Here is a 23,528-nt window from a genome sequence, read left to right on the forward strand (position 1 = left end):
GAGAGACAATGATGGACTCTCCCAGGATGGGAATAAGGCCAACACAAAGTGCAGGTGAGCTTAATGGGAGTTTATATAAGTCAGAATAGGGCATGCAAAGAACTCTGCAAACTCCGAGAGCGCTCTGTCTGACAATAGCAAAGACAGGCGTATATATTTACAAAAAACGTCATCAGAACCTACACACTATAGGGGGCACAAGTTCAGTGGGATTGGGTGGTGACGACTAGCTATAGGTGCTGCTGTGATATGGTTGGCTGCGGCTGGAGGACGTCACTGGTCAGCCTCGTGGGTTTGGCTGGGCCTGGCGGGTCGGCTGGGTTCATCCGGGCGGTGTCGTTGTGCCACTGTGGCCAGTGTCAGAGATGAATGTCTTTTCCTGGCTTCTTTTCCCTAGGCCATGCACACCGCAGTCATTCAGTCATTTGCAATATTATCTTCTTTAGTAAATCTTCCAATAGGTTATTCTACAGGTTAATGCAACACAGGAGGAATGCACCTCGAGAGAGGTTTGATGGCGATTCATCAGTACATGGTTACCAGTGTCCTGTTGACCGGGTACCATAGGTCGTGGGGCTGGGTCTCAGGGCATGGGACAGGCAGTACATGTCATCCTGTCTTGTTAGAAGTCATTATGAATGTGTTGCTGTAAAGTTGCCATAATATTGGGTGTCCTAATTTTACAGGGGCCATTAACCTAAGGTGATCCGGTGGGTCGTGGGGCTTAAGAGAGGGCGCCTCTGGATTTGTGTTTTCAGGCGGAGGTTTACTGCTGGGCTGTAAATAACACAGGTGGCGGGCCGTGGCCTTGGGTGCTGCAGAGGGAACTACAAATCTTTGAAGCGGCTCCAACCGAGTTGGGGGAGGTGGAGCCGCGCGGCGCGGGCCTCTGCTCTCTCGTCTGGCAGGCTTCGCTGGGAGGGAGGGGGAATGGCCTTGCATATACTCACAAAGGTATCTTCCTCATGTGTTGCCGATTTTAGGTGAAAGCATCATAAACATTAAAATAATATACAATACTAATTTAGTCATTCCGAAGCTCACATTTTGACATTGCTAATGCTTCTCAAATATAGCCAGTCTGAGCACATTATTAGTACACTGTGTTTTACCAACTACAACATTTTGTTATATGCATATACATTCGCAGTAAGTGAGGTAGTAGTGAGGTTGGTGGAGTGCATAGAAACGACTCGCCACTATACGTGACGGTAGTGGCACATAAGGGGCTTGGACATACACACATGAAGGGTGCATTTTCGTGCACCCTTTACATGAGCCCTCAATATGGTTGCATTTGTCTTTTTCTGCACTCTAGCAGCATTAGTTTGGTTATGGCGCGGGACCGTGGGTTGTAATCTTTTCAATGATACGCATAACAAATAACCCCCCGGGACGCTTTTACTATTTGTACATAACTGCAGTGGTGTGGGTGCTTCATTGCTAATGCCATATGAACACACATTCTGCCATATCCATACATTTTACAGGTTTCTTAGTAAAGGGGTTGTGGAGAGAATGCTTCCATCGCAGGTAGTTTTGTTATTAGTGTTTGGGAACTTTTGCTTTTATTAAAGGACCATTTTTCAGTTCTCTTTCCACCCAGGCTCTGCTGGCCAGGTCATGCCGTCATGCTGGGAGCAGCGATACACTGCGGAAGGTGAAATGTTACAGTGTTGGTATCTTACACTAGCTCATGTCCGTCTGGTTCGTGGGAACGGGCTCGCAGCGGATCTGCCAGGGATCTGCGGCCACAGGGATAATTGAACTCTCCAAAAGTGGGGGCCGCGCTGCAGTGCGCCGGGCTCACACCATCTTTATTAGACAAAATGGTTTCTGAGGCCTGGCTAAATTCAATAGGTTTGGGCGATGTCTTCAGCAGGTGAGCCATCCACCACCTGGGCCCTGGTGGTAAGGAGGGGACGCCTGACGTGCCATGGCCCTCACCGTGGGAGGGGATGTAGGCGAGGGGGGTCTTTTGGACCAATCCTCCCCTACACCTTCTATGTACATTTCTGCCTCTTGCCGTAATTCAATCTTTCTCTATTTGCTGATCGCGCTTCGAGTTACTTGTCCAAATCCTGTTCCTTCAGCCCCGCCTCTCGCCTCCCCGGTCTCAATTTCGACTTCGGGAGGGGCGGATGGTGCTGGATCTGTCTCTAGAGCGGGTGGTGCGGATGGGACAAGTGACACAGGTGGCATCTGTGAAGGGCCTTGCTGGGTGCTGGGAAATTGTGTGTCAGCGGTCTGCGCTTGTGGGAGTGCTCGCGCTGTGGGCAGGGCTTGGGTTAACGCTTGCGTGAGGGGAAGTGCTTGGGCTGCGGGAGGGGGTATTAGAGCTATTGGTTGGGCCCGCGCAGTCACTACTGGCAAGTTTGGTTTCGATTCTGGTTTTGGGCCTCGACCCGTGTTAGTTAACAAATGTTCCATTAATTCATCTGCTATGTGTAGTGTAACGCTCACCTGACTCCCACGGGGGCGCTGGCCTGGTTCGCGCTGCTGTGACCTCGTCTAAGGTGATGCGCAGGGTTCGGAAGACGGACTGGACCGGGCCCCAGATCTGGCTTGTCTGACTCGCAGAAGTATCCTTCTGTAGGTGAGAATGGGGGGTTAACTGTCTGCGGGGTAATGCAATCGGCCTCCCACTTACCCCTCTCACCCTCCTCAAAACCCTTCTGTGCTTCCCCGTAGCGTCTCACCTTAGGGTCTGGAAGGACGAGCTCTCCATCCTGCTTCTGATGCAGGGGCGCGTTGGTATCTGTCACTGGATTTTCGGATGGGTGAGAACCAAACTTGCTTGGCTTCCAGGTAAGTTTTTCTATAAGTGGTTCCCCTTGTGTCCATGCATTAATGTTCTAATGCTAGTGTCTTTTTCCCCATAGGGGCCGGGGTACGGAATGCCGGGGAACAGGCACCGACCCGAGGTGAGCGGTGAAATCCTTGTGGAAATCAGGTAAGTCTTTAATGAGTGTTTTGGTAATGTCTTTTCATTCACTCATTAACGCTGATGTCTTTTTCCCCTTAGGGGCCGGGGTCCGAAAATGCCTGGATGCGGCGCGGACCCGAAATGAAAAGGGAATGACCCAACAGGTAAGTCTTGACATGGAGTTTTAGCTTCCCTTTTCCCTTCTTTCTCTCACCTTTGTTCTTGTCTTTTTCTCCCTAGGCGCGGGGGCGCGACTGCGAATCCGGATGGTCGCTGCTGAACATGGAGGCGCCCTGTAAAGGTGAGTAGAATGCGGCGCTGCAGTGATCGATGCGATGTGCTTTTAAAAATAAATGTCTTCCTTTTCAGGATTGTCGGCGAAATGCCTCTGGGATGCAGATTTAGCAGGTGAGGCCTTTTCCTTCTTCTGTTCTCTTGTTCCCTTCCTTTGCAGGTGATTCAGGATGCTGGCAGGTGTGGCAGAAGTCAAGATGCAGGAGCAGACACGGTGAGCGTCCAGCTTCTAGATGCAGAACAACGCGAAGCACGTGTGGCTGATCGGGTGTGGTTTAAATAGCCTTGGAAGAAGTTCCTAGAATGTGTCCTTCCTCCAATCAGGTATGTATCCTTCCCCGACCACGCCCGGGTGGTAAATGAGTCCCACAGGTAAAGTAGTTCCTTTCAGGCCTCAAGGAGGCCGGGGTTCTGCAGCATGGTCTGCATCAGGTAAGTGCACCCAAACACTTTCATAATGAGCCTGGCGCCTATGGCGCCAGGACTGACGTTTTCTATGAGCCTGGCGCCACAGGCGCCAGGACGCTGTCCAAAGGGCCCCTACAAGGGGTTGCTGGGACCTTCCCCGGGGACTTGATGTCCTCTTTCGGGGACACAGGGCCTGAGCCGGCTCCCCGGTAGCGGGCATCGTGACATGTAGTTCCCGCTGCCGGTATATTCTGTCTATGTTCATCTGGTCCCGTCTCCCTTCCCATCTTAGACTCGCAGTCCACTCCTCCGCTTCCTTTTCTTCTGATATCTCAAGCTTCGTTTTATGCCTACGCTCATGCTTCTCTCTACCCCTTAGTCGGAGCATCGCTTCCCTCCTCCAATCTTTGACGGTCTCAAAAGCTGCAGGTCGCACTTTCTTTCTAATCAGCACCCTCTCTAGGTTATCTATCCATCTATCCTCCCCATCTCAAAACTACCATTAATCGGCCACTGATGGTCGGGTTGCTTTCTAGTTTGCCTATGCCAAATTTCACAAAAAATTATCGCACCCACACCATATTTCGCATACATATCATAAGCCGGCGTTCCCCGAGGTGGTGCACTTTGGCCATATTCCAAGGACTGTCTACCGCAGCTGAAAAGCCCCGCTAAAGTGGACAGTACTCCAGGCATGTTTCTTTAACCTTCCCCTTTGGTTAGCCACCTTTACCTGGAGGTTTGAGTTTGCAAAATCAACACTCTACCAAAAATCAGGTTTCTCTTTGAATCGGGGAATGACTCACCTGATAAAACAAGTCGCCTGTTCTAACGCAACCTCTCCCCATGTCGTGTCTGCGCTTCTCTGGCTTCTGCCTTGTCTCGGGACCCTCGCCTCCTTTGCCCTCTGGCCCGGTACGTTGTTCAGGGATCAGATGTGCAGATCTGTGGAAGGAATCTCTCCTCTCTTCTACAGGGCGCCCTGTACACTTCTTGATCCCGGCTCGACCCTCCCGTCCTCGCCGTTCTTCCGCCTTTACTCCGTTACAACGTATACGATGGGGCAAGTGGGGGAGGGTCCCTATTTGGGCGCCATCCTGAAAGGGGCCCCTAGGGGTCCCTCGTGCTATGGAAATAAGGCAATGACCATACACGAAAAGATGCGCCAGACACAAGGTTTCAAATTCCCAATGCTAGGGTTTATTGCAAGCAAAAGATAGTATCAATTGGCCAATTCTGATCTCACGCCCCGCAACGTGAGTTTCCTAGACCTCGAGGGACGCAAGAGAGCAAATTACGTATATCAGTTACATATATACAAAATGCATATCATACAATCAGCAAAGTCATGTTCAACACCCCTCTGTATTAAGTTCCTTTGAACTCAGGATGACGATGGACATATCCGACGAGTATGAGGAATATAATGTTTTCGATGTCTATTCTAGTAACAATGTGCAATTTAGAAAGTGCGGAGGCATCTTTTACAACACGGTGGTTCTGTTCTTGGAAGCAATCTGTACACGGGGGAAGAGCCACATTCCAAGCTTTGCTATCTATGAGGTAATAGTCGTGTCCTGGGAGCCGACACGTTCTTAAGGTTTTGCGAAGGGTGGCCATAAGAGAAGCATAATTCAAGCCTTTAACTGTATTATTCTAACATATTCTACCATCGTACGAGACTGGCTGGCAGCAGTAAAGTGATTAAATGCCCTGCAGCTTCCTCCCAAGGCTACAGAGAGGGAGCGTGGGCATTCCTCTCTGGGCTACTCATGAGGAGTTTCAGCAAACTCTTCAGTCCCGCGGAATTGTCCTTTCATATTCAGACAACAATGTTAACAGTTGAGCAGAGTAAGCAGAATTCGCAAGAATTGCAAGCTGCAAAGCAGTTTTTAGACAGAAAGCAATAAGCAATGGTTAACAAGCAAAATGGAGATTCTTGCTACATTTAAAATGGCCGCTCGTCGGTCAAGCATAGCAGTTTATATTTCTATAATTCGGTGCATAAGACGGTTGGCCCACGGACATCAAGTTACGTCTATTATTCAAATGAAGGGTATTCATTTTTCCAGATTGACAGTGCCGCCAAACTCTGGAATGACCTCCCCCTGCTTGAGGGCTGAGAAATCCTACTGGATCTTTCGTAAAGCCCTCAAGACTCAGCTCTTCGCCTAACCCGCCCACTCTATCCATCACGCCTGCAAAGTTACCCACCCCCATCCACATTACAGCATGCACAGAGTGACTAATATGCAGAAGAATACTATGTCTCACTGTATCTGTAATCTTACCTCTGCTCATTCTTGTCTATGATACAATTACTCAAATGTTGACTAGGTTTGCCGCCTTGACCTGTACTTGCAACAGCGCCTCAATGCCTCTGGATTGTAGGTGCACTTTACAAATGAAATAAATAAATAAATAGTCCTCAATGTATTTTGTTTTTTAGAGGCAGCTTTGGTATTAGAAACATTACAGTGAGCCGCGTCAATAGAGTGAACCGGAAGGGTTACATTTCTCACAAATTGGCGCGCTTCGTTTGACCACTGCTTATCCATCTTTAGTTTTTTTTTTTCCTTGATGTAAACTTTGTGGTTTAGTTTGTTCAAGAAACCTTTTCTCTTGAGGTTGTTTGATCCTTTTTCCAAGAAGGAGGACCTAGGATCTCTCTATCGGCCTCGTGGAGCACTTCAACGGGTTCGTTGTCCTCAATAGTAGAGCAAATAAGTTGGCCCTCCAGGATCGAGTCATCCTCCTCAAAATCTAGCAAGATGATACTAGCTGAGCTGACTGTATGAGCCCTGGCAGCACCTTTAAAGGTTCCTTCTGGGGTAAATGCTGCAAGGAGACAACATATTCCATCTGGTCCGATAGAGACGCTTAAATCCTATGTGCTCTTCTTTCGTTTCTGACCTGAATGATTGGGTCCAAAATGCATCGAAGAATGTTTGTAGTTTGCGTAGAGCTTTTGTCCAAGTTATCTTGTATAGCTGATACAAAATCCTCCACAAACAACATCTTAGAATGGACCATTGGGAGCAGAGTGGTGTGGTCTTTGAGCTCATCGTTTAAGCTCTCATAGAGCTTGGTGAAGGGGGCACGTGTTAGCACAAAAGCTGCCACTGTGTTGGAATCGATCCTGACTGGCTTAAAGCAAGGAACCAGATCTTCTTCCTGTTGCCTATTATTGTGTAGGCATCCACAACAAGTGTATTGCTTCCCCGGGAATGCAAAGCTCTAAGGCTCTGGGTTTCCTGAGGAAATCCTTACTCTTTTATTGTTTTTCTTAGCAAACCACATTTGGGAGCAGACCTTTCCGCTATTAGTTACTTTAGGCATATTCGCTTTCTCCCCTGCCACCTCACTAGGCAACACAAGTTTGTTATCTGAAGAGTAAACCGTAGAAATGCAGGTGCTCACCTACAAAGCGCTTGAATTAGAAGTACTATACGTCGCCAACATATTGATATTCCCCTGTCGGTGCGGACGTCGAGGGCCATAGCTCCATTTTTAGGAAAGACACTATCGGGCTCTTTTTCAGGGTTTGTCTACTGAGTAGCATCAAGGGCCATAGCGCAATTTTTAAGAAAGATGCCATTGGGCTCCTGTTCAAGGTCTTTCCACTGAGTAGTCCTCGAGGTTTCTATTGTGAGTCTCTATTAATGATGAGCATTTCTGGTTCCCCATCAATGGGTGGTATGGCAAAGGGAGAGGGAGGAACAGAGGGAAGACCATCTTGATGGCTGTCCTTCACAGATCTCGTACTCTCCAATAAATCTTCATCATTGATCTCAGATCTTGAATCCTTTTCCTCTGTCCTTTTTTTCGCCTGAGCCAATGTCAGATCAAGGCAGCCTTTGTCGATTGGTTTATGATAGAAAAATCTGTAATTTTGTAATGCCTCTTCAAAGCCCAAAGTCAACGGCTGCCAAGCAGGTTTTACTTTAGATAGAGTTTTAATCACCAGTGGGGAGCCTTCTGAGACTTTAGACGAGCCTGAGGGTGCAAGGGCTTCTCTGAATTTTTCCCCATGCATAAAGTGGTTCCACCCAAATTGCAAAAAAGGACACCACCTTTTTTCCAACCCTCTGCGTTTGTCAATTGTATAATGCATCTTGGGCAAGGGAGTTTTTGATCGAGGCACCATCCGATTCGATTTCTGCAGCTCACCCCCTTGGTGAGTAACCACCACCATCGGCACCCCCTTTTTGTAAGTCCATAAAGGCAACAGTTGATGCAGTTACCTCAACTGTAATATCAAAAGGGTTCTAGCCAGGCAGTCGGCCACTGTCAGACATCACTACTGGCTTTGCTTCTGCTGCGTCACTCCCACTGCGCTCGCCAACTTCAGGAGTGCCAGATTTAAAGATACAAGTTTGTGAGTCTCCCTCGTTCACACAGCAGTCACTCGAAGACTCACCCTGCACTGCTGGCCCCATGCCGTGTGTCGGCTCGCACTACCCCTTGAAGAAGTTGGCCAAAGGGGACACAAAGTACTAACCCCAGTCGATCTCCACCGACTTGGACTCCTTCAACAACTTCAAGGACTGCAGGACAGGGTTTTAGTGAAACACAGCTCCGTCTCCGGAACACAGCAAACACGGTAGAAAACCCACTGCAGAACTGCACACCTATGCTCAACTCCGCAAACGCTCCACGTTCAGAGCAGGGTTTTAGTGAAACAAAACTTCACCTCCAGGCCACCCTCTTTAGTTTGAATCCTTCCCCAAGTACCCGTTAGGCGTTTATCCAACTGCGTCTATTCTGTTACTGAAATAAATAGTTTGTTGAACCACACTTGGAGTGTGACATCTGTCATTGGCTTAAGATCGCGACAGCAACCAAAGCCACCCTCGAAAAATAAAAAAGGTAATAATGAAGTTTGAACCCGAAATTACTGTTGTTGTCACTACATAAAGATTAAGTCCAAAGAAAAGATCCCCATCATTCCTTTTTTTCCCTTATTGCCCAGATCGTAGATCTCTATCCTGAAGTCTAAATACACAGATCGCAACTTCTCTTCTGTGCTATAAATGGTAGCACCAGATGGTCTTTCGGTCCAGTGGGTGACACGCTGCCAAAGCTTACAGCCAACATCTACAACAGCTGCAATCCTACAAGTCTACTGGTCTTTAATTCCTTCAACTCTTCTCTATTCAAAGGTTTGCCAGTCTTCCTTGTACTACCCTGAACATTGAGGTAGCCGCCCTCCCATAAATCCTGCCTATGAGAACCCTACCCCCTGCCTCTCTCCTTATGTCCAGCATTGGAGGTGCACACGTCCACCCACTGACCATATGACCTCTGCTATGAAAGATTTCTCTTTTTGCAACTTTCCCTCCATAGTTTCTATGGAACCCCCATGTGTTTTGCTCTGCTTTTGAACATGTTCTGACTATTTGAAGAGAAGTGAAGACTTCAGCATCACTTCCATTGCCTTGTTCCCAGTGTTATGTGGACACTGATCAATCCTTCAGACTATCACTATTGGGAAACTGTTTCCCTTTTGAATTCCTGTACTTTGTAACATTGCATACAGCACCTTACAGTGCAGCGCACTGGGGATACTTTTGTATCACCCTAACTTTTTACACTTGGGATTTTTTGCTACTTTTTTATATTTATTATATTTGCATTTGGTTTGTACAAAACCTTTACAAAAATATAAACATGTTGATTTTGTTAAAATAAGTGTTGCACATTTACCTAAAAAAGCATATAATGGATGTGTCTTGAAATCAAGATACTGAACACAGTTTCCCATAATGCCATGTCCAAATCTGTCTATATCCGATAGCAAAACAAAACGTGCTTACTAATATTTATTTATTTATTTATTTATTTATTTATTTATTTGCATTTGTATCGCGCAACTTACAGCCCGGAGGCATGGAGGCGCTTTTACAAGAATATGAAAGAGGTTTGACATACAGGTTCATGCACCCAAGGCTTCTTAGTTAGTTACACATTACAGGAAACACATTTCATGAAATACAGAGTGATCAACGTGATGGGCAAAGAAAGAGTAACAGTGTGGTGGTGGTACTTCAGAGGAGTGGTACTAGGTTTTTAGCGTTTAGTTGAATAGCTTTGTTTTGATGGCTTTGCGGAAAACTTGGTGGGATTCGATCTGTCTTAGGTGAGAAGGGAGTGCGTTCCAGTGAGTGGCGGCCAAAGTAGAAAAGCTGGAGCCGCCTGCACGGGCTCTACGGATTCTTGGCGTGAGGATCGTGTTAGAGTAGCTTTCTCTGAGCGGCCTCGTGGCAGTGTATGAGATCACAACACAAGAGTTGACATCATACAATACAGAGATATCATTTGCGTTAGTCCCACACAGTTAAACATAGTCACTCTTATTGAATTACAATTGCCATCAGTTCCATATTGATAACAGTCAGAAACCGGGTGAGGGCAATAACTAACAAAATATTTCTCCCCACATACATCTCATCCAAAGAACATTTCTTGAATATTCGGTGTGACCAACATTCTTTGTGCCAAACATTTTTATCCTAGCAAATTCAAAGTGGGGACATGTGATGATGAGATGTTTGAGAGTTTCAGTTTGGTTTTTATGAGAGCACAACCAACATATAGGGCCTCATTTCGAGTCTGGCATAGCCGTGCTGGTAAAACCGGCAGGCTGCCGCCGGACTCATTACTTTTTCCGGCACCTGACTCCACAAAAACACTGCAGGATTACAACCGAGGTGTTCCTGGAAGTCAGGCGCCGAAAACATGTAAATCCCCATTCCCATTTGAGTCCCAAAGGACTCAAATGGGAATGGGGATGAGGGAAGCACCGGCACCATTAATAACGGTGTCAGTGCTTCCCGAAAAGTCTTCCTTGAAAACAGGATATCAATGATGGATAATGGATGCAATGGGGTGGTGGAAACTGGTTTGGTTGCTGTTTTCTGACAGATCTCAAACGTCAGCACAACATTCTTGACATTAGCAAATACTTCTGGCCAATAGAATGTTGGTGTTAGCCAATAGAATGTTGGCTTTGGCTCTTCCCTACTACTTCATGCACTAAATGCAAAACGAAGACTGTAATCAGTGGCTTTAGAGCAAGCTGCATCGAATGTATATCTACAAATGTTAAAAATGTGCCCAGGAAATAAAATCTCCTTTTTTTGTCGAAGGGCTTTTTCGGCCCGATGCCATGGAACTCTGTGTCAGGTAAAATTTTGAGTTCGTCCCATTTGGAGCCTCAAAAGTTTATTTAATTTCCGCTGAATTTAAATTAGATGGCTGCAATGGCATGGTAATAGTGGGCTCACAGATGAACTTTCAGCACTCCAAGTGCTTGCCTCACAGATACTTTTTTTTTCTCTCTGTGTCACCACTGATGCACGGCACAAAAATGTTATAAATGTTTTGGAGAAATGCAGTAAATGCAAAAACGATTACTGTATTCAGTGGCTTTAGAACAAGCTGCTTTGAATGTATATCTCCAAATGTTAAAAAAATGCGCAGAAACATTTCTTTTGTTGTTGTTGCATATATGCATCAGCTCATTTCGGGAAAAAGCGTCACATGTGTATTTCTGAAAACCATGATCCTACAATGCATCATAGGAGATATAACTATAATTTTTGTAGAAGGTGGCACCCCCTTCTCCGTCAAATTTTATAATAACTACGGCATGGAATAACCCCAAACCAGGCATGGATCGTGAGTCAATGCTTCATGCCCAAGTTGTTTTGGACCTGGTAGAAATTCATCCAACGGTTTAGACTGTGCGCTTTGAGAATCATTGACTTTTTCTGTCTATGGGGAAATGAACGGGAAGTAGGCCGCACTTTTGGAAAAAACATTTTTCTTCACACTTAATAACTTTTAAATTTTTTAATGAATCTTTACGAAACTTTGCAGTCTGGGGGGTGCCCGCAGACTTTTAATCACTTCCGATCTTTCGGCCAAATCCGTTACTCAATGTTATTAAGAATAGAATTTTGAGGAGTTCCTATGTGTCTCTGACTCACCTTAAATAGGGGGCGGCGACTGCCGCCCTCTAATATATATTATAGGTATTCCATTACGTGCAATCCTTCAAAGTAAGAGAGAGGTACTAGATCTTGTTATGCTCCTTTATTGTCATTCCTTGTAAATATACTGTGAGTTACGGTTGCACTTGTAGTGTGTTGGATTTTGTTACAATCAAGGAATTAGTACATTTAGACTGAGAATTGGTACCTCAACATTGGCATGCCCAACATTTGTGCAAGGCATCTTTTAAAAGGTAGTTACCTTAACTCTTCTTAACATGTACTATTTCCAATGTATACATGTATCTGTGATGTAGTCCTCTCCAGCACAGGTTACAAGCAAGTCACCGCAGATCTCTGTGACTAAACCGAGCAACACGGCTGAAGGATGACTTCATTTATACGGTCTGAAGCCTCCTGAGGACCTCCCTGGCCACGGTCTGATGCCATGCTGAGGTCTCAAGCCTCCTGAGGACCTCTCTGACCACAGTCTGATGCCATGCTGAGGTCTCAAGCCTCCTGAGGACCTCTCTGGCCACGGTCTGACACCATGCTAAGGTCTCACGTCTCCTGAGAACCTCCCTGGACACGGTCTGACACCATGTACAGTGGCCACTTTCCCTAAGAGGTCATTGTGTTGCTCCCGGGACAGCTGCCAGCCACACATAATAGGCCATTTTAAAAAACACCCATATACCTCATTACGAGGTAAGCGGTGCAGGCAAAATCCATGGGAATGCGGCAGTAATTCCATTGTTGCCACATCTCCGCCACATTCTCACACCACTGAACTACGAGATTGGTGTTAGGGGGTCAGATTAACCTCCAGCAAACAGCTGGGGGTTAATCTGACCCCATTCCTGGCAGTTTTTGGCCAGAGTTCTGTGGCGACACTACCTTCCTCGTTAGTTCTGCCAAAAACCCTATGGAGTCCAATGGACTCTGAAATGGAAGATTTACCCCGCCACGGGACCAAGTGGTGGTAACGGTAATCGATTTTGGTGATAGTTCAGCAGTAATACTGCCAGACTCGTAATGAGGGCCATGTCATTGGCCACAGTCCCTGGCACCCAGGAGCCACCACATGAACCCACTTTGCGTTGCCTGTTGCATTACCCTGTGGCACTTTGACCTCGTCAGAGCCTTCATCATCGACCCAAGTACCTCTGTGGCTGTGTTCAGTGGTTCCTGCACCTGGGGCATCACTGTGTCACCCCCTTGGGGGAGGGAGGGAGGGAGGGAGAAAGGAAGGGATGGAGTGAGTGAGTGAGTGAGTGAGTGAGTGAGTGAGTGAGTGAGTGAGTGAGTGAGTGAGTGAGTGAGTGAGGGATCCCAAGTCTGGGGGGGTCTGTGATGCAGCCTTTGGAGACTTCTTGAACTATTTCCCTAGGCCAGTATTGCTAGTTTGTGGCTAGTATTGCTAGTTTATGGCCAGTATTACTAGTCTGTGGCCAGTATTAATAGTCTGTGGCCAGTATTAATAGTCTTTGGGCAGCAGTGCTAGTCTGTGGGCAGCACTGCTAGGCTTTGGGCAGCAGTGCTAGTCTGTGTCAGCACTGCTAGTCTTTGGGCAGCAGTGCTAGTCTGTGGCCAGCACGGCTAGTCTTTGGGCAGCAGTGCTAGTCTGTGGCCAGCACTGCTAGTCTGTGGGCAGCACTGCTAGTCTGCAGGCAGCATTGCTAGTCGGGTGCTCACTACAGCACAGATGTGATTGGCTGGTATCTGCTTTCTCATCATATTCCGCTCTAATACTAGTTGGGCAACGTGTCAGCACGTTCTTGGCGGTTTCCTGTATGTGTATGCGTGGAAGCAGAGTCTCTAAGAGGCTGCGCCTACCCAGGCCCCTCTCATTGCTTCAGGATCCTCTGAAACATCCAGTACATTTTGACAAGATCAGATGGAGCCACTTGGAGACCCAGAGGGACCCCGCCCTTCCTCCAGAGGTAATTCTGAGGCAATGTATCCACAGCAGCTGGGATTTACTGAGCCATAAAGTAGAAACGATGCATTCAATTATATTGACAGTAGCTGAACTTGAGAGCCACTATCAGCTCTCAAGACCACAATTCTTTTACTTTGTATCATCCAACAATCAATTGCATCTCACGCTGTCCTGTTATCATCCAAGAATCATATGTATCTAACGGTGTCCTGTTATCACACAGTCTTCATTTTGAAATTCTGCAGTTTGGTCAAATACATTTACGTGCAGGGGAGTTGGGGGGCGGGAGGGGGGGTGGGGAGTACACTGATAATGCATGAAGTTGAAATTAATATTAAAGCCTAATGCAGGTGCTATTGGCATAGTCCACCCTGGAAATGCCCAGTGCCAAAAGACTTCTACATGGCATTTAGCTAAAAGGTATAAAGCCAGAAGCTTTACTGCAAGCTGTTCAATTACTTCTGCTCACACCAGTGATGTTATGGGATGGAGGGGAGCAGTGTGGTGTCAGCATTGCCAGCATTACTGCAAGCTGTTCACTTACTACTGCTCACCCCTGTGATGTTATGTGATGGAGGGGAGCAGTGGGGTGTCGGCATTGCCAGCTTTACTGCAAGCTGTTCAATTACTACTGCTCACACCGGTGATGTTATGTGAGGGAGGGGAGCAGTGGGGTGTCGGCATTGCCAGCTTTACTGCAAGCTGTTCACTTACTACTGCTCACACCGGTAATGTTATGTGATGGAGGGGAGCAGTGGGGTGTCGCCATTGCCAGCTTTACTGCAAGCTGTTCAATTACTACTGCTCACAATGGTGATGTTATGTGATGGAGGGGAGCAGTGGGGTGTCGCATTTGCCAGCTTTACTGCAAGCTTTTCAATTACTTCTGCTCACACCGGTGATGTTATGTGACGGAGGGGAGCAGTGGGGTGTCGGCATTGCCAGCTTTACTGCAAGCTGTTCACTTACTACTGCTCACACCAGTGAAGTTATGTGACAGAGGGGAGCAGTGGGGTGCCGGCAACTTTACTACAAGCTGTTCAATTGCTACTGCGTCACACCAGTGAAGTTATGTGATGGGGGGAGCAGTGGGGTGTCGGCATTGCTAGCTTTTGGGGGCTTTTGAATAGTCACACCCCAGAGTTATGCAATGCTGCTTCGCATAAGGAGTACTGGTGTGCAGAGGAAACATAAAACATGAACTACTGACAATGTAGTGGTTTCAAAATCTATGTGGAACCTGCAAGGACATGTTTGAATTACCACATGGCTGGCTCTGTCTTTCATCCTTGTGTGGGTGGCTTCATTGTAATGTCCTGTTATCTAGGATGCATTGATGAAGCAGATCTGCATTAGGGACCTGTGCACAGTGACAGGTTTTATTGTTACTGAAGAGGATTGCATCAGGAAAGGATGCTATCACAGAAGAAGGTAGGATCTGGACAGGGTTGGATGGGCCAACAGTGCCAGATGCATGGGGGAGTATGTCAGAAATTCCGGTTTCGAACTAGGTCATGGAATGGGAACCTCACACAATCTCTTGACTGTGCCTTGCAAAATCCTGAGGTATCTTGCTCTCCCACTCCTCGTCTCTGCTGCTGATTTTCCCGGCCACGCCAAATAAATTGTCAGAGAGACAAGAGTAAAAATGTGATTGGTTGCAAAAACACTCATGAATTTAAGCACGGGGAGGGTTTAAGAGTCAATGTGTATTGTAGGCCCACTTTTGTCAAATATGTGGACTACGTGGACTGATGAGTATGTAGGATGCAATGGTTGTGGTCCCGGTGCCTGCCAAGGTCCTGTCACTTCATCCCGCCAAAGTTTGGGAAAATGAGTACCATTGAGTTAGACAACAGTAAACACCTGTTAGCACCAAGAGGCCTCTCTGGGGGAGGCGTGCACCCTATAAATACACCCGTGGTGTGATATGCCTCCTGCAAAGAGAGGTAGAATGAGGTGGCTGGGAGCAGGAGAACTCTTAGTGACTCCTAACATGTGCAGCCCTGGAAGGGCGTTTCCCTGGGACAGGCCCTGGCTTGCTGAGGGATGCCAGTTCTTTTCAGATACACCAGGAGCGAGAAGTACTTGGAAGGCAAACTAGTCCAGTGCCTGGATGGAGGTTTCTTTCCTCTTTCTTTCTTTGCATATGATTCTTAGAGAATCTTTACAAAAACAATTTCATTGTATCACAATTTAAAAAAAGAGGAATTTACGTAACATAATCAATCAATTTATTTATTTCAACAAACACTTAGTTAACACTTAATTAAAATGCAATAGACAGCTTATAACCGCAGCGACAGGTGCACATACAAATTCAGCTATGGGTATAAATGCCCAGAGCAGCCCAGAACAAAATTAACCATTAGTGCGCCAAGTTCAATAAATATGTCAATAGGAGAAAAATTTTGTGTGGAAGACTAAAAAACACACATATGTAATGCTGGAGTTCTTATAGACTGCTGAGTCATAGCCCATCAATGTTCTACCTTTGTGTACTGTAACATTTCATATTTGGCTGTTGCACCTGCACGTCCAATATATATGCGATAGACACTTTAAAATACTTATTAAAACACGTTCGCAATAGGACTGGTAAAACGACTAATCTTATCTTGTTAGTTATACTAAAATCCGAGGGCTGTTCCATAAATTCTATCATGAGTAGTTTCTCCCAGTCCCTCTCTGATGAAAGTACCTTTTTGTCTATAGGCAGTCGACTGACGATATGGCGCCAAAGCGAATAGAGGCTGATGTGGAGGCCTCCCAGATCTGAATCACGGCAATATATCCAAAATGAATCGCTTTTTATAGAGTCATAGTTATGTACGTATCCACCGAGTGTTATCATATGGATATCGCCCAATGCTCTACACTCGGTGAATGCGTGTTTAGGGGTCTCTATGGCTCCCGGTATGTTACATTTTTGGAATACTCTTTGGGCCAGGGGGATATTAAGATGTGCACACACAAAGACCAAAAGTGGTAGTTAGCTGGTGTGCAGTCTAAGAATAAGACTGCGCACTGTGGGGGAAGAAATTTGGCAGAGATAGGGATGTAAGCTTAGATAGCTATGACCGACTCTCAACACATATGTATATGACTTCAGTGTCGATAGACGGGTGTAGTTATTAGTCCAGTCCCATTGTGCCAATCTCTTTCTGAACAAGGCTCTTATTGTATCATATTTAGCTCCCTGCAGGGGAGTCGCTAGGTCTGGAAAAGACCCGGGGCTAAGCTGATGTCGGAACTGTTGGGACTGGGGGCTAGCTAGTCTTTTGGCTGTAGCTCCTGAGATTCTATCCGGGGCTACAACCAAAAGATCAGGGGCTATAGCCCCCTTAGCCCCCCCCCCTAGCAACGCCCCTGGCTCCCTGTGAAAAATGAGTGTACCAACCTAAGTTCTCTGACAGATGCTCAGTCACATGAGCCGGTCAAGTGGCACAGCGAGTAGAGCGCTAAATGAGCACCACACACCGTGGGTAATAATAAGCAGCGCTCAGATACCTAAGGGTTCGTAGCGCTATGTAAATGCCAAATTAAATTATGAGAGAACTCACAACCACCAACTCTCTAATTTTCCCACTATCCGCTCCCACAACTGACACCTATGGTTTGAATTAGCCTTAAGGTGGGGCCCACCTTACCATGCAAGCAACTGACCCCACAGTGATACCAGACCCAACTCTAATCTCTAATAAGTATTCCACCAAAACTTTCTTAGCCAATCACAATACTCGTTTCCAGAAGTGACTCTCTAATCTATCAAGCCATCTTAGGTCTGTCATTACTAAAGCCTCCAGGCCATATAAAACCATTGGGAAGAAGTTTTGCTGCTATAAAATAAGAATCCCCGCTAATGAATAACCAGCAGTTTGACGAGCAAACTTCTCTATCCTATTTGCCAGTTTACGGCCCTTAATCGTTTTGGCCTCTATATTATGTTTATAGGGCAGACTCTTGCTCATGTCAAGACCCAAGTAAGGGTACTGGCTAACATATGTTAGGTTACCCAAGCTCTTGGAGATCCTGGGGTGATTTATCTTCTTAGCAGAAATGAGCATGATCTTGGTTTTAGACATATTGATGGTCAATTCGTTTTTTCTGCAAATTCAACTAAAATTTCGAACATGTCCTTTATTCCACTAAACATATGGTTAAATATGACCAGGTCGTCTGCATATATCAGACCCGGAATGGGCACTCCACCTATTCTCGGGCTGCAACCGATAAACTCAGCAAAAGCAGAAGGCAGATCTCCCAAGTAAAGGTTATTGTATTGTATTGTTTTATTTGATAATGCGCACAAAACCCGGGGGTAGCCGGGCGCAGCAGGTACAAGGTTACTTAAGCTTGGGTTACATACAGAGTATAGGCGAGAAACAACATAACAGTACAGTAAGACATATCAATACACGCCGTGTGGAAGGAAAAAAACTAGCATATTGTAGATTTGAGGGAGTGTACAGGTATAGGTATGAGAACAGAATCATTTTGGACAACGGTATCATGGTCATTGGGTGCCTCAAGAGTTAGTTGTCATTTGTCCAGAGCCAGTTTTTTACCTTGCATCTAAAATTGGAGTAGGGTAAGTTGGCTCTTAGTGCAGTGGGCAGTGCGTTCCAGGCCTGGGCAGCTTTGACAGGGAAGCTTGCTCCGCCCGCTTTGGAGCGTCTGAATCTAGGGGTTTCGAGCAGGTAGTGGTTAGTAGCCCTGGTATGGTGCCTGGATGATTTTCTAGTCAGTCTGGCTGAGATGTAGGGGGGAGCAGTGTTGTTGAGCCCTTTATGGGTAAGCGATAGTGTCTTGAGCAGGACTCTGTCGCTGATTTTGAGCCAGTGGTGGTCTTTCCTAACGTTTGAGATATGTGCTTTGCGGGGTATGTCAAGGGCTGCTCTAAGAGCGTTGTTTTGAAGGATTTGCATTTTATTTATGATGGATTTGCTGGCACCTGCATAGAGGGCATTGCAATAGTCCAGTTTGGACATGACTAACGCATTGGCAAGCATGATGCAGTTGGTTTTAGAGAGGTAAGGTCTACAGGTCCTGATTAGTTTGCAGGTGTACGCTGTAGAGGATGCCAGGGTGTTGACTTGTTTTTTGAGGGATAGAGTGGAATCGAGGTAAAAGCCCAGGGTTTTTACTTCGGTAGCCACCTTGATTGTGTTGCCATCTATGTTAAAATTACGATAGTTGGGGCTCAGTTTTTTTAGGTTGGAGTCGGAACCCAGTATTAGTATCTCAGTTTTGTCGTCATTTAGGCAGAGGCCGTGGGAGGCCATCCATGCCTGAATGAGGAGGTAGATTTTGTTTACTAGAGCTGTATCTTCGACAAAGTTGCCTGATAGAGGTATGAGAATCTGCGTATCGTCCGCATAATTCGCGTAGGTTACCCCTAATTTGTCAAGTTTGTCGAAGAGAGGCTTAGTAAAGATATTGTACATAGTCGGGGAGACACATGAGCCTTGTGGGACACCACAAGTGATCTGGATTGGGTCCGCTGCTGCTACAGGGGAGAACACTCTCATCGAACGGTTGGCTAGGAAGGATTGTACCCATGCTATAGCTTCACTTGAGAAGTGAGCGGCAGACGCTAGATGGTTGCATAATACTGCGTGATCCACAAGGTCAAAGGCCGCTGACAGGTCAAGGAGGAGGAGCATAGCTGTATTACCTTTGTCCTTCAGCTCGTCAATTTGTGTCTTGAGGTCAATGAGGGCTGTTTCGGTACCGTGCAGTGGTCTGAAGCCAGATTGCCGTGTACCTAACAGTTGGTGCGTCTCCAAATGGTTTTGGATTTGGAGGTAGGCTACTCTATCAATGATTTTAAGGAGGAATGGGACCGTAGTAATAGGCCTGTAGTTAGTGGGGATAGCTGGGTCAAGTGTCTGTTTTTTGAGAAGGGGGAGAACCCAGGATCCTCTAAGGTTGGTAGGTACAGTGCTCGTGTTAAAGGAGGCATTGATAAGTTTCGAGATGAAAGGTGCTAGATCTCTGGCTGCATCCTTGATGATTTGCGCAGGGTAACTGTCGCCTTGGCAGTTTGATGGTTTAAGGGACAGAATGACCTTTTCAGTTTCCAATATAGAGATATTGGTGCACCTGAAGGGTTTATCGTTGTTTTGTGGGGGTGTGCTGGGTAACTCCTTCAATGGGGTGGTGTGAGTACCGTGAGGGTGCAAGGAGGCTTTTTTCTCAGCAATTTTAGATTGAAGGGTTGTGATTTTATTTGCAAGAGCATTTTGGATGCTAGTGCACCAGGATTTGTCCTTAGGGACATTGTCTGTGGGGGCAATAGGGTTTTCCAATTCACGAAGAATAGTGAAGAGCTCTTTGGAATTAGAATTGGCTTTTCTAATTCTATGATTGAATGAGTCTTTTTTCGTTTGAATAATTTCCTTTTTGTATTTTTTGGCAAAGTTAGCAAGTGTGGTTTTATTGTCGGCAGAGGGAGTATGCCTCCAAATAGCTTGGAGTTTACGTTTTTGGATACGCATTTCTTTGAGATGGGGGGTGAACCAAGAGTTAAGGTGAGTTTCACGTTTACTTTTGTGAAGTTTGGTAGGGGCAATCAAGTCTAACGCTTTGGTCATGGCGTTGTTAAAGGATTCAATTAACTCACTAGGGTTGGAATCGTTAGGACTAGCTATGAGAGTTGGTAGGAGAAGTGGGAGTAGTTTTTCAGCTGTGATTTCTTTTTTACTTCTTGATGGCATGGGGGGTGCTATTTTATTCTTATTGGGTTTGGGAGGTTCGATGTTGGCTGTGAAGTATATAAGATGATGGTCAGTCCATATTTGAGGTAGGATACTGGAGATGGTGATGTTGCAGTTGTGGTTGGCTATCCAGTCTAGCGTGCGGCCTTTTGTATGTGTAGGAGCTAGGACATTTTGGGTAATGTCGTGATTGGCTAGAATAGATTGGATTGCTTGTGCTTGTTTGTCTTCAGCGTCATTAAAGCCTAGGTTAAAGTCGCCTAGTAGAAGGAGCTGAGTGGAGTCTTTAATGCTGTCAATGAGGAGGCTAGATAGGTCTTCCTCAAAATTGCCTAGTGGGCCTGGTGGTCTGTACACAAGAAGTATTGTTAGTGTGCTGTTGTTTGAGATAGGTATTTTGGCTGAGAGAAGTTTGCACGATGTGAGAGCTGGGTGTGAGGTGAGTCTGGCAGTTAGATGTGTTTTGGTTATGATGGCTAGGCCACCTCCTCTAGTGTTGGGTCGGTCGACTCTAAGGATATTGAAGTTATCTGGTATGGCCGTCGAGAGGGCAGGGCCAGCTGCATCATGGAGCCAGGTTTCAGTGACAGCAAGGATATCTAAATTGTCCGAAGACAGTATATCTGCTATTTCGGTGTTGTGTGCTATAATGGACCTAGCATTGATGAGGGCTCCTGATAGTGTTGGATTTATCTTGTTATCTTTGGTAGTTCTGGGATTGGGGTGGTTGGGTCTCCTCTGTTTGTAGTATGGGTAATCAAGTGGTTGAGGACGATTTATCGTCGCAGGGTCTAGGAGGTTAAGATTGATGGTGGTGGAGGTGCGCGTGGGTACTGGTGGGTTGGTTCTCTTATTTTTGATGTCATAAAGTCGTGGGAGCCTAGCTCTATGTCGCAGGTTTCTCTCTTGCAAGTTGCAAGGTGTAGAGTTGGTAAGGGCCATTATGATGGTGATGGTTAGGAGAGTCCAGGCTCTGGTCCCACGTGAGTGTGAGAGGCAGGTAGTAGTGTACATATTGTGAGAGCGACAAGATAATGCTTGTATTTGGTGAGTTCGGAGGGGATAGGGGTGCAAATGTACTATCAGTCTAGGTTGGAAGATCCTGTTAGTATCTGTAAGGCGGATATGCTACAGCAAGGGTTCAGGCTTGGGAAGTCCTAATCGTGGCTAGTAATGCCAGTATAGTGGGGCATGGCACTTAGAAATTGACAAAGGCATGAGGCACAACACACTTTAAAGTGGGCTAAAATTGACCATGTGACACAGCACAATTTAAGGGTGGTCTGAAAGCGACCATAGGGCACAACACAGTTTAAAGTGGTCTGAAAGCGACCATAGGGCACAACACAATTTAAAAGTGGTCTGAAAGCGACCATAAGGCACAATTTAAGAGTGATCTGAAAGCGACCCTAAGGTACAACACAATTTAAGAGTGGTCTGAAAGCGACCATAGGGCACAACACAATTTAAAAGTGGTCTGAAAGCGACCATAAGGCACAATTTAAGAGTGATCTGAAAGCGACCATAGGGCACACCACAGTTTAAGAGTGGTCTGAAAGCGACTATAGGGCACAACACAATTTAAAAGTGGTCTGAAAGCGACCATAAGGCACAATTTAAGAGTGATCTGAAAGCGACCATAGGGCACAACACAGTTTAAGAGTGGTCTGAAAGCGACCATAGGGCACAACACAATTTAAAAGTGGTCTGAAAGCGACCATAAGGCACAATTTAAGAGTGATCTGAAAGCGACCCTAAGATACAGCACAATTTAAGAGTGGTCTGAAAGCGACCATAGGGCACAACACAATTTAAAAGTGGTCTGAAAGCGACCATAAGGCACAATTTAAGAGTGATCTGAAAGCGACCATAGGGCACAACACAGTTTAAGAGTGGTCTGAAAGCGACCATAGGGCACAACACAATTTAAGAGTGGTCTGAAAGCGACCATAGGGCACAACACAATTTAAAAGTGGTCTGAAAGCGACCATAAGGCACAATTTAAGAGTGATCTGAAAGCGACCATAGGGCACAACACAATTTAAAAGTGGTCTGAAAGCGACCATAGGGCACAACACAGTTTAAGAGTGGTCTGAAAGCGACCATAGGGCACAACACAATTTAAAAGTGGTCTGAAAGCGACCATAAGGCACAATTTAAGAGTGGTCAGAAAGCGACCATAAGGCACAACACAGTTTAGAAATGGCAAGTATACTCAGGCCACACAGCCATACACTAATAGTGCAACACGGTTGCAATGATGGTTGGGCATGTATGCTGGTAGTGAGCTTCTTACCCTGAATAGGTGCCGGCATAATCAGGATGTTGTAGGTAGGTTTCAGGAGGAGCATGGGACCTGGCACTCAGCACTTTATGAGACCTGGACCAATGGTACTTTTGTGGAGAAGGGTGGCAACAGGTGCAGCAGTTGGATGTCTATGTTGGAAGCAAGTTCAGTGGCAGGGTTCGGTAGGGGCGAGCGCCTTGCGCCTGCCAGCGGCGAACAGGGGCTAACAGGGCAGCTTGGCCTTATAGTGGCCTTGGGGTGGCCGCCGGCTATTCCGCCTGCCGGCGGAAGTTCCTGGTACTGTGGAGCAGGGACGCGTTGCCTAGCAACGAGGACGAGGCCGAGCCTCGCTTTCATCCCGCATCGCGCCCGACATTTTGTTCTTCGTAATGTCGGCGCGAGCGGGTTGTGAGACAAAGAAGGTGGTGGGCCTGCAAAATGGGGCCCTGCAATGGTGGCAGGAAGGACCCAGGAGGGATTGTTATACAACAATGGAGCCAAGACACAACCTTGTTTGACTCCCCTGTTGAGCCAAACAGGGGCAGTAGTCAGTCCCGCATCATTCATACTCGTCCCGTTGTGCCATCATTCAGACTCCTCAAGATACCTTGCAGCCAACTCGGCAGCTCCAGCCTGCCAATTTTGCCCATAATTTGGAGCGGATTACCCCATCAAAGGCTGCTTGAAAGTCAACAAAAATAAAATACAACGGAGGGGCACTCCAGATAGCTGCTGCCAATATCAATATATCCAACGCTCTCAGATTATGTGAAGTAGAGCCGCCTGGTCGAAAACCTGTTTGTGTGAAGTGGAGCGGCAACCTTTCCTCTGCCCATGCCTGCAGGAGACTCAACACCAAAGAAGAAAATACTTTGCCCCTTAAATCCAAGAGGGACAGCAACCTGTAATTCGATGACAACAGTCTATCTCCCCTCCTTATAAATGGGTAGGAGGATTG

The 23,528-nt window shown here is 46.4% G+C and overlaps 1 protein-coding gene across 1 annotated transcript in view; it reads left to right on the plus strand.

The window, feature by feature from the left end:
• The first annotated feature begins 13,487 nt into the window (after positions 1-13,487).
• The window catches only part of LOC138515663 (butyrophilin subfamily 2 member A2-like), a 149,935-nt gene continuing 139,894 nt past the window's right edge, over positions 13,488-23,528 (plus strand). Inside the window, exon 1 of the mRNA XM_069630346.1 lies at positions 13,488-13,565. Within this exon, the coding sequence (XP_069486447.1) occupies positions 13,520-13,565 (46 nt within the window). The 5' untranslated portion in view covers positions 13,488-13,519. The remainder of the gene's footprint in view (positions 13,566-23,528) is intronic.

This window comes from Ambystoma mexicanum, chromosome 6q (genome assembly GCF_040938575.1).
Source record: "Ambystoma mexicanum isolate Mex_15411 chromosome 6q, UKY_AmexF1_1, whole genome shotgun sequence".
In the NCBI taxonomy this organism is placed as follows: domain Eukaryota; kingdom Metazoa; phylum Chordata; class Amphibia; order Caudata; family Ambystomatidae; genus Ambystoma; species Ambystoma mexicanum.